At 34.8% G+C, this 11,944-nt stretch overlaps 1 protein-coding gene across 1 annotated transcript; it reads right to left on the bottom strand.

Moving 5' to 3' along the window:
• Positions 1-10,651: 10,651 nt before the first annotated feature.
• On the bottom strand, positions 10,652-11,341 carry LOC130673885 (uncharacterized). The gene has a single exon (XM_057479099.1). The coding sequence runs from the start codon at positions 11,339-11,341 to the stop codon at positions 10,652-10,654; it is 690 nt and encodes a 229-aa protein (XP_057335082.1).
• Between the last annotated feature and the right edge of the window lie 603 nt (positions 11,342-11,944).

Here is an 11,944-nt window from a genome sequence, read left to right on the forward strand (position 1 = left end):
AAACTCTGACTTCTTGAATTTAATTTAATAATGTCTTAGCAATATATTAATTAACCCGAACTGGCCTTACAATTCTAAACTAATACTAGTACTTAGCCTAAAATTGAGTTCGGAGATGGAAGTAGTCCTGGATGTCCTTGGACTTGCCACTGGTTGATCTGCGGAAATCGCCTCCTTGGACCGTGATACTGATACCCGATGTATTGGCTGAGGAGACCCTTAATTGTCTAATGTGGACTTGGGGAAAGCACAGGTGAATTCACTCAACACTGGTTTCAGTTATTAGTTTAGTTATTTATTGAACTAATAATAAACTAATATGCCACGTCGCACACACACACTGGTTACCAATATCGTTACTGTACTTAACGGTACAGGGCTTTCTACCAATCTATTCAAATAATTGCCTTCGGTATAGCAACAAATATGAGCTATTATTTATTACAAACAGATATGATGTAATAAATACAGGATAATTTATTGAACTATTTATCGCGGACGCTTGACAAATTACCAACAAATATGAGTTAAGAATAGACTGATAAACAGTAATGACGATCAGCGAACAGGTCAATTACTATCGCGTAAAGCAAAACTCAAACGCTAAGAGCAAAAGCCGACAGCAAAAAGCACCGGTAGCACGTTGACGCGCTCTTTTATAGACAGAACTGTCGCACTAGTCATGTGACAGTTCTGTCCCGATGACAAACGGAGGCGTACGATGCCAACATCGTAACAATTTAATACAGAAATATTCAGCCCTATCACGTTCAACTACTCTATTTATATGTAGTTGACTATATCTAGATGTTCTATCTTTACAAAAGTCAGTTAGGATCAAATTTCTTAAATACCAGTTTTTCCTTCCTATTCCAAGTATCCACCTTCAGATTGTTGAGCAAATTTCCAATAGCTGATATTTTTAGAAACTCCCTAAAGTGTACTATCCAGTTATAGTTCTGCGATGCGTTGGTATTTTGCGCCAGCTTGATAAGACGTATTATACATATTTTTTGGCAGATAGTTGTCCCTCGCTTCTAGTATTTTAGCAAACCATGCCCATGTGCTCTTCATGGCGTGATACTTCAGAGGTAGAATGCTAAGTTCGATTCTTATTGCCCAACCTGGCATACACTTTGGTAGATGTAGTGCTTTTTTGAGGAACCCTACCTGGATTTTCTCAATCATGTCATCATAGCCCATACCTTAAGCTGGAAAGGCGTATAAAGCTACTAACGTCACCATACTGTAGTATAGGTTCATAAAGGCCTCCCAGTTTTGACATTTGGCTCTATATAAAATTTTCAAGCTAGCTGCAGTAGCAATATTTGCCTTGGTTACTGCCCCTGACGCCGCAGCACTGCCTAAGGCCGTCGACGATATCTGTATTCCTAGTTATTTATATGAATTAACCACCTCATTGCATTGTCATACATTCTGAACTGGTGACTAATGTTTTTTGGCTTTCCTGATCTCTTTAAAACTGTTATTTTGGTTCTGCCGTTAATGAGAGCAAATCCGTTCATGTTCATAAGCTTCATGAACTCAATACCCCACGCATTAGTTATTTTGTCCGAAAATAAAATCTCATTCGTACAAACAAAGCCATCAAAAGGTTCCTTTGGGAGATGGTCCTCCTCGCAAACCCAAGCATTCACGTCACCACCAATAAGGAAAATATCTACTTGGTCATCCTGCTCTATTTCATATATTATATTTTGTAAATCTTTTAGTGTAGAATCGATATTAATTGCAGGTTTTAAATAAATATTACCAACCACTACTCTCTGATCATACATTTTAAATTTCATGAAGATCCAGCATGCAGACACATTTAAACATTCACAGCTTCCCCTGACAATATTTAATAAACCACCATTTGGTCTCCCATAAGATGAACTTCTTTCCGCATTGCTCTACAAATAGTTATATGCTTGTTTGGTGATTCCCGGTTGATTAGTTAGCCAAGTTTCTGATAAACATAATATATCTGCATCCTCAATCATAGTATTAACTTTGTTGTTGTTGAATCCATGTAAATTCCAGAAAATAATTCGTAAGTGATTCGTGACAGTGTTGTGGTTTTCTAGTTTTTTGAAATTCCTCTAGTTTCCGGAGCTGCGTCCCTCGACTTGGCCTTGACTATTTCAGCTTTCATTCTGTCCCAGATCCATAAGCAATTGTTTACGGTAACTTTTCTAAATCCTATCTTGACCTCATTATCCTCCAGCTTTTTTTGCCTAGCGAATTCTCTTATCTTTTTCTGCACACCTTGCTTTTCTTTTGTTAAATCATTCTCAATGTACACTTTGGAATTACTCAGACTTTTACCTTTGTTGCTCATTATTATTTCTTTATCAGCTACAAATACTTGTTTAACCCTCACTATGTTCCTCATTTTACCTAGGGTAACAATCTCCGAGATGTTATTTTGCTCGATCGAAAACTTTTGGTGGAGATAACTAAATGCATCCTCATTTTCTTTTCCTGTTGTAGTTTCCAAGCCTTTTATTAATATATTACACTCACGCTCTTTTTTCTTTTGCACTTCTAATGCATTTTCTATTCTTTGTATTTTGAGTCTCAGCTCTGTTTGGCTGTTATTCGTATCAATGCTCTTGTGCACTTCTTCTAACTTCTATTGCATTTCGTCCACACCATTTTTAAGCCTACTGCCGCTACTCTTATCAACCGGTCCTTTGCAGCTTTCAAGCTCCATTTCAAGGGCCTCCATCCTCCTGTTTATTAACTCGTTTTCTTTGTTTTTTTCATCTTCCAGCTTCTTGGTATCGGTTTATTACTCGCCAATTTCTTTTGACAGTGAGACAGTAACATTCTTCATTTCTTCTTTGATTGAGTTACCTAGGACTGCAGATTCCTTCCTCATCCTTATTTATTCAGTCATCACATCACCCATAGATACAAGCTTTTCCTTCTGGTGTTCCATCACCGTGGTTAAGTTTCCTGAGTTAGAGTTGGCAGACCCAAAGGTGAAAATACCTCCGTTGTTATTGTTATTACTATTATTATCCATTGTATATTTCTTAAAATCAAAAGGAAATAAGCTTGCAGACTGTACCTCTTTAGAATCCTTGGTTTTCCTCCTCTGCACTTTCGGTGACCCATCAAACAGTGGTGCTTTTTTGGGCCAACCTTTCCTCTTTCTGCTATTATCAGGCTTACTGTTTCCTGGTTGCTTGCTAATTTCCTGCTCCTCACTTGATGTTGGTAACTTCAGCTCACTTTCGTGTTTACTCTCTGGAGCTTCCTCCACACATCCAGGAGATGTCGCTGCACTGACGCTTATATCCTGCAAGTCAGCCAGCGTAAAACAATCCACTTGAAAAATTAAGACCTAACCTACATGCTGCTAGCCTCTCATTTTATCATCACTTATCTTGCACTGGAAGCACTCCACCCCTTCTTAATTGACTTAATTCAAGCACAGTTTTTTTATAAGAACAGAGAATGATTGAGACACAATAACTTTGCACTTTTAACTGCTTAATTTGTCAAAACTCTAGAGACCAGACTTAAAGCACGTCCGCTCTCTTAGAAGCCTCAGTGGCGCCCCAAAAATCGAGTTATTAAAAATACGAAAAAAAAAGATATATATACTAATAGTAATTTTAATAAATATTAATAATAGGCATATAGGAAAAAAGGAAAAAAGTACAATTGAGATATGCAAAAATGAGCCATGCATTGTTATTTCAATATTTCTTTTCATTTTTCCTATCCCACTTATTGATAGTTTTGCTTACAGTCACTTATATTTAAAATTTTATTTTTATTTAAGGTCATTTTCAGACAGTGCCTCCCAATTTTAGAAATTTTCAATGGCTTTTAGCTGTCATATGCGCATCAAAACTTTATAAATTAATTGAAAAAAAAAAAAAAAAAAAAATTAAAACCTTAATTGAAAAAAAGACAACGTAGAAGTAATTTCGCCGAGGTATAGGTTCAAAAAAAATTACTTAAAATTAATATAAATTCGGAGTTAAAAAAAATTTGTTATACAAATTTTAGTAAAATTTTCATGTTAATTTTATACTTCGAATTTTTAAATTTTGTAGACTAAAATAAATTCAATAAATTTTGTTCAACTCTTAATGGATAACAGCTGTAAGTAATTTTTTATCTCAGCGAAATTGCAACTACGTTGTCCCTTTTTTAATTAAGGTTTTAATATTTTTTTATTTAATTAATAGAATTTTAGTACGGTCATGACAGTTGAAAATCATAGCATAGTTTTAAAAAGTGGGAGGTACGGTCAAGGAATGACCTTAATTAATCTTAGAACTTTAAATGTTTAATCGTTAATAAAATAATATTAAATAAAAAAGGAACCCATAGTTTTTTAATAATGAGAATGGTTTATCTGATTATCGATGATGATAAATATTCAAATTTCCACCATCACCACGGTAATATGAGTTTCCACCTCTTTTGTTGTCATTGGTTCGTGTATTACGCCAATTTTGTTCTCTTCTGATCACTGTTTTTTCGTCGTTTATTCGAATTTTTGTTCAATCTCCAATCTGTCAATAAATATAGAGAAAGAATTAATCTAAACAAAAGCAACGAAAAAAAAAGTCAACAAAACTGAATAAAATTATAACCATTGTTACCCTGCTTAAAAAATCCCATAGATTCTTATAGCTATATGTATAAGGCCCTATACTTAACCATAGCACTTCTCATAGAACTCAGTTATTCTTGTAAAAATTCAATGGGAATTTATAAGAATCTATAGGATTCTACACTTATCCAAAAAATTAAAGGAACAAGAAAATTTTATAAATTTTTTAGTGATTTTTGGAAGGCTGTATTTTCGTGAGAAATGATCGTATCGAAAAAATAAAAAAAGCAAATTGAAGCTTGAAATCTTTAGTTTGAAGATCTTTCAGCAAAATATTTTTTTGAGCCACCGTTTTTGCGGAATCAGAAGAAAAAGGTCGAGACAAAATTTTTCTAAATTTTTTGGTTTCGTTTTTTAGGTCTACGGGGCCGGGAAAAATTTTTTCAAAAAAACGAATTCATAGCTTGTTTAGGAAATTTATTCAGCTACAATTTGCTTTTTTTTGTTTCTCTGGACGACAATTTGCTGCTGAGATATCAGCCTTCAAATGAAAAAGGATCTTTTTGTCTTTGATTATTGATATCTCAGCAAGAAATGATCACACAGTAATTTAAAGGGCAGTTTAATAAACTTGAATGAATCCCCTACAAGCTCCATTTTTGATTTTAAAAAAAAAAATTTTTTTTCATCCTTGCTATCCATTTGAAAAACCTTTCAAAAATGGCCATTTTCTGGTTTTTAAGTCGACTCATCGCTACTCTGCAAATATTGATAAAAAAAATAATGTTGCCAGGTAATTTTACAGCTTAATGTACCCCCAAAAACCCTGGAAATTTTCAGATTGATCCATTGAACCGTTTGTCCGGTCCAATTGTTCAAAGTTTTACAAAACAATTAACGGAACAAGTTTTGTTCCTTAATCTGTGTAATCGTTTAATGAAAAAATCTTTTTTTTCGGATTTTCTTTCATTTTTGCGTTAGTGATTCAGTAAATGTGAGGTAAAGAAAAAAAAAAATTTTTTTCCGAAAAACGAAAAAAAAAAATAACCCCCCGAATAAAACATAAAAAAAAAAAAAATTGGAAAAAATTCTTGTTTGGTCTCGTTTTTTGGAAAATTTTTTTTTTTCCTCTTTACCTCACATTTACTGAATAATTAACGCAAAAATGAAAGAAAATCCAAAAAAAAAATTAATTTTTTCATTTTGGTAATGATTACACAAATTAAGGAACAAAACTTGTTCCTTTAATTGTTTTGTAAAACTTTGAGCAATCGGACCGGACAAACGGTTCAATGGATCAATCTGAAAATTTCCAGGGTTTTTGGGGGTACATTAAGCTGTAAAATTACCTGGCAACATTATTTTTTTTATCAATATTTGCAGAGTAGCGATGAGTCGACTAAAAAACCAGAAAATGGCTATTTTTTAAAGGTTTTTCATATGGATATCAAGGATAAAAAAAATTTTTTTTTTTTTAAATCAAAAATGGAGCTTGTAGGGGATTCATTCAAGTTTATTAAACTGCCCTTTAAATTACTGTGTGACCATTTCTTGCTGAGATATCAATAATCAAAGACAAAAGGATCCTTTTTCATTTGAAGGCTGATATCTCAGCAGCAAATTGTCGTACAGAGAAACAAAAAAAAGCAAATTGTAGCTGAATAAATTTCCTAAACAAGCTATGAATTCGTTTTTTTGAAAAACTTTTTCCCGGCCCCGTAGACCTAAAAAACGAATCCAAAAAATTTAGAAAAATTTTGTCTCGACCTATTTCTTCTGATTCCGCAAAAACCGTGGCTCAAAAAAATATATTTCGCTAAAAGATCTTCAAACTAGAGATTTCAAGCTTCAATTTGCTTTTTTTATTTTTTCGATACGATCATTTTTCACGAAAATACAGCCTTCCAAAAATCACTAAAAAATTTATAAAATTTTCTTGTTCCTTTAATTTTTTGGATAAGTGTATAAGATTCGCTGAGCAGGGTAGCTTAACAGCTAGTTTTTAAAACCAAGTTTATTCTTCATCAACGTTTAAATAATTATTGTTGGTATAACTATATATTATTAATATAAAGATAAACTAGCAATATCAATTGAACCCCGGATAAAAATGAATCCGGTTTGACATACTGGCCCTTAGCATATGGTGGGGCATTCCACGCCAAATCGGACGGTTTCAACAATAGATTTTTCCGATTTCCTTAATTTTTTTGTATTTTTGAGTACCCCTCAAAAGAGGCTTCCTGGTAAATTTTGAGATTTTTTTGATCAATGGTTCAAAAAATATTAAACTTCAAAAAAACCGCTTTTTTATGGTTTTTTGATCATAACTTTCGTAATAATGGTCGAAATTCAATGGTTTTTTTTTATTCAAAATTTTCGTTTTTAGCTGGCCATTATAGAAAAAAATACAAAACAAATATACGAAATGTTTTCAATCGAGATATTTGAATTATAAGTTTTCAACCGTGTTTTTAAAAAAAGATGTATCCTTCGATTTTCTTGAAAATTTTCTATCTTAAACTTCTATCCATTTTGCAACTTTTAAGCCCGGTCCGGTAGTGGGCCTTCCATAATTACTATTTTATTTAGATTTTTGAAAATTAAAAAAATTTTTTTTTCGCTATGAATTATTATCAATACCGATTTTTGACATTGTACACTTGTTTTTCTTGCATATTATAAATTGATTTCGATATTTTTTTGTTCTGAGTAGGGATTTAAAAGCAGTAAGTAAAAGTTAATGCTATTTATAAGCAGTTATAATAAATATTTTTATTTATTAAGGAGCAACTATTTCGAAGCAAAAGAAACATTGGTTTTGCTATATAATACAGCTAAGACCATTACAGGAGCTCATAAATTCCATATAATTCTTCGAAAAAGCGACGGAGCTATATTTGCTAATGAGTACTCTAGTTTATAAAACAATCGGTAATGTAAAATTTTCGAAAGAACACGAAAATAATTAAAAACGTTTGTAATACAGTTTCGTAGCTTTTTCGAATAATTGTATGGAATTTATGAGCTCCTGTAATGGTCTTAGCTGTATTATATAGCAAAACCAATGTTTCTTTTGCTTCGAAATAGTTGCTCCTTAATAAATAACAATATTTATTATAACTGCTTATAAATAGCATTAACTTTTACTTACTGCTTTTAAATCCCTACTCAGAACAAAAAAATATCGAAATCAATTTATAATATGCAAGAAAAACAAGTGTACAATGTCAAAAATCGGTATTGATAATAATTCATAGCGAAAAAAAAATTTTTTTAATTTTCAAAAATCTAAATAAAATAGTAATTATGGAAGGCCCACTACCGGACCGGGCTTAAAAGTTGCAAAATGGATAGAAGTTTAAGATAGAGAATTTTCAAGAAAATCGAAGGATACATCTTTTTTTAAAAACACGGTTGAAACCTTATAATTCAAATATCTCGATTAAAAACATTTCGTATATTTGTTTTGTATTTTTTTCTATAACGGCCATCTAAAAACGAAAATTTTGAAAAAAAAACCATTGAATTTCGGCCATTATTACGAAAGTTATGATCAAAAAACCATAAAAAAGCGGTTTTTTTGAAGTTTAATATTTTTTGAACCATTGATCAAAAAAATCTCAAAATTCACCAGGAAGCCTCTTTTGAGTGGTACTAAAAAATACAAAAAAATTAAGGAAATCGGAAAAATCTATTTTTGAAACCGTCCGATTTGGCGTGGAATGCCCCATATATACTCATATACAATTACTAAGGTATAAACCAGAGCGTAAGGAAAAACTATGGAAATCGTACCATCATCATCATCATCAGAATCTCGATTGCGACGCCGTCGGTCATCTTTCAGTGACGATGGTGCTGACGGTAATATCGATATAATCGATGTTGCTTTTGATCGATTATTAAATCCAGTTGCTGGCATAACTGAGTTTCCGGCTGCAACCGGTGGTACGAGGACATTTGGATCAATTTTATCTACAGCTGGCGCTGGTGGTGCAGCTCCTGGAACTTCGATTGCAGCTAGAGCTGGAGCTGGTAGTACAACTGCTAGAGCAACGGCAGCTGGAGCTGGTGGTTCAGCTGCTAGAGCAAGTGCGACTGGAGCTGGTGGTTTAGCTGCTGGAGCAAGTGCGGCTGGAGCTGGTGGTACAGCTGCTGGAGCAACTACTGGTTGACGCAATCTATCCAACGCTCGATTATAATTATTAATTAACTCTTGCTCACGTTGCAACCATCGCTCTTCATTCCGAGCGTTCGACGTTTCTAATCTAGCAATGTAACGCCGTAAATCTTCCAATTCTTCTTCTTCCAATCTTGCCTTCTTCGATCTAAATAAAATTTTAAAGAATACATTTTTAAGAAAAAGAAAAAAGCTAAATACATAAAGCGTGATGAAAAAAATAATTTTACTTTTATTAGACATGGCAAATTATATTCAATCTCACGAGTATTTTGTCTAGAGTAGTTCAATATGAAAAGAGTAAATAAAAAGTTTCAAGTGGTAAATTTTGGTTCAGTATTCCATTTTGTTTTTTTCTATCAAGTTAAAAAGAGAAGTAAATAAACATGAAATGAACTTCAGTAAAAGCCCCTATACCCGCTCAATTTTCATTGGAGTGAGAATAAATCACTCAAAATATAAATTAATAAATAAAATGAAAATCCAAACTTTTTTCATGGTTTTGTTTTGTAGTTTTAAGTATTAGAATAAAATTTTAGTTTGAATAATAATGTTGATAATTAATTATTATTAATTTTTCAAATAAGATTCTTAAGTGTACCTATAGTCGCTCACTAGAAGTCGTGATTTCGCTCAAAGAAAATAATAATTAAACTCTGATAAGTTTATTGATTTAGAAAAAAATTTATAAAATATATTACTTTATTCTTTCATAATACAAAATTTCATAAATTATAATAATTCATTTGATAAGATCTAGTTATAAAATTATTTTTGAAAAGTTTAATAAAACCTAAATATAATCTAACGAACGAACATTAAATTCCAAAATGACTGGCTGAGCGCGATTTTGAAAAAAGTCATTTAAAAATTTAAATTTATTATCTATTATAAAACACTGTGATACATTATATTTTAATACATTTAGATTCACGAATAAATATTTATCAATAAAATGAAATAACATTAAAAGAGAAAAAAATTAGGTTATAATATAATTGTTGAAGAACAAATTTTACTAACTTAATATTTTAAAATATTTCAAAAAATATCATTTATTCCAAATAAATGCAACGATTAAATAAATATTAAAAAAAAACTATTCAACAGTAATTATAAAATGAAAAAAAAGTAAAATGAAAATAATAATACTTACTAAGGTATTTTTTAAATCACTCTTTTCTAATTGCGTTGATGCCTGATAGCAATGGAAAACAGAGTGAAACAATGGCGTCCGTTATTCCGGAAACATATCAGTTATAAGCAAGAAAAAAAAATAGATGTATCCGAATTTCTTCAGTCACTTACTGAACTCGAATTGACGTTTAAAATACGCTGACTTTTGGTTAAACGTTACGTACATACGACATCTCGGAATTCCCAGAAAGTAATAGTAAAATGGCAAGTTTTCATAAAACAACAAAATAAAGTTGAAAGGAAAAATACAATTTGTCTTAAATAATAGAATACCTTATAATTATAATAATTTTTTTTTTTTTCTTTTTATTTTGAGAGAGGGGAAATGCATTCTTGCACTTAGCTAGGGGATCGTTGTTGAAATCCTCCCCAAGCTCCTTCCAGCAGCGGTGCTTACTTCGTTGGATGGCCCGACGAAGCACTTTCCTTGCCGCTTTATACTCGGCAGTGCTCCGGGCTGCGTCGGAATCGCGGTGACGAGCTCGTTGTGAGAGTCTTCTAGTCCAAAGACACTCACGTCTCATCAACGCGATTTCGTCCGTCCACCAGTAAACTGGGCGTCGTTGCCCACGCTGGTGAACCCTTGGTACTGCGTCCTTGCAAACCTGATGGAGGTGTGACATAACAACCTCCACCATTTTATCGGTTTTTGCAAGGACCGGCAAGTCATCAGGTATCCCTTCTAAGGCTTACTGGCCGCGTATTAGGGCCGGAGATAGCTTTTGGGGGTCCATCTTGTTGCCGTTCCACTTGGCAGGAGCTTTTGGTGTATTGCTCCGGACTGGGATTACATCACGTACGCGAAACGTAATGTATTGGTGATCGCTGGCTGTATAGTCTTCGATCACCATCCAGTCCTCGACACGCGATGCCAAACGTTCCGTGGACAGAGAGACATCTATAATTGTCTCTCTGTAGCCTGGCCTCCGGAATGTGGTCGACGAGCAGGTGTTCAACACCACCAGCCCTACTCTTGACACCATTTCCGAGAGCCGCCCACCCCGAGAAGCGTTAAAATCTCCGGCCACTACCAGTTCGCCCTCCATCTCACGGACAGCGTCCTCCAGGCCATCGAGTTTAGCCTGGAAATCCGCAATACGTTCGTTTGGTGTGAAGTAACAGCTGACATAAGTCACGTCGCTGCTCTTCACCCAAACGAACCCGCTGTCCGATCCAAGGTCAGCAACAGGAAATCGTTGTCGATTCGGGATCCATATTGCCGCCGTACCAAGAGTGTCCTCATACCATCCTGGACCATCTCTCGCACGATATTGCTCACTGATAAGAATTATATCAGCGGCTTTCTCGAGCGAGATCTGCTCCCGGAGGTCGTGAGCAACTCGACTCCGGTTAATGTTGCCCTGGAGTACAACCGCCATTATTTTTTGGCTTGTGCGAGCGCCTTGCGGAATGCAAGACAGAGAAAGCATCTAGACTTAGCGGTGCAAGCTGCCGCCTTATGCTCCTCTGAACCACACCTGTAGCAGGCCTTACTCCGGTCGGGTCCAGGGCAGGACGGAGATTGGTGTCCAAATGCTAGACATTTGAAACACCGTGCCACGTCGGCCCGCCGCCTTACTCGGCAGTTAACCCACCCAATTTTCACTCGGCTTGTCTGCAACAGTTGTTTGGCGTCGGACTCCTCAACACTTACAACTGGAGACATTTGCTGCCGAGTATTTGGGCGGGTCAGGCGAACCTCAAAGCTATCCTTTTTCAGGACAGCCCTGAGAGCCGCCACCACCTCGTCTTTTGTGGAGCAGCTGTCTAGATCCCTGATCTCCAAAGTAATTTTGGGGATCAGTTCCTGGACGCTGCTTCCACTTCCGGCTACCTTTGCCACAGCTTCGGAGAATGCCACCCGTGTGCCAGCTGACGACCTCCGAAGCTCCAGCAAGAGATCTCCCGCCTTTGAGCACCGGATATGCTTGACCTCCACACCAAGGGCTTCGGGGTTGACCTCTTTCCGGACGGCCAGCAAG

This window comes from Microplitis mediator, chromosome 8 (genome assembly GCF_029852145.1).
Source record: "Microplitis mediator isolate UGA2020A chromosome 8, iyMicMedi2.1, whole genome shotgun sequence".
In the NCBI taxonomy this organism is placed as follows: Eukaryota; Metazoa; Arthropoda; class Insecta; order Hymenoptera; family Braconidae; genus Microplitis; species Microplitis mediator.

Coding starts and splice junctions, on each gene's coding strand:
- LOC130673885 (XM_057479099.1), bottom strand. CDS start 11,341: ATGGCGGTTGTACTCCAGGGCAACATTAACCGGAGTCGAGTTGCTCAC.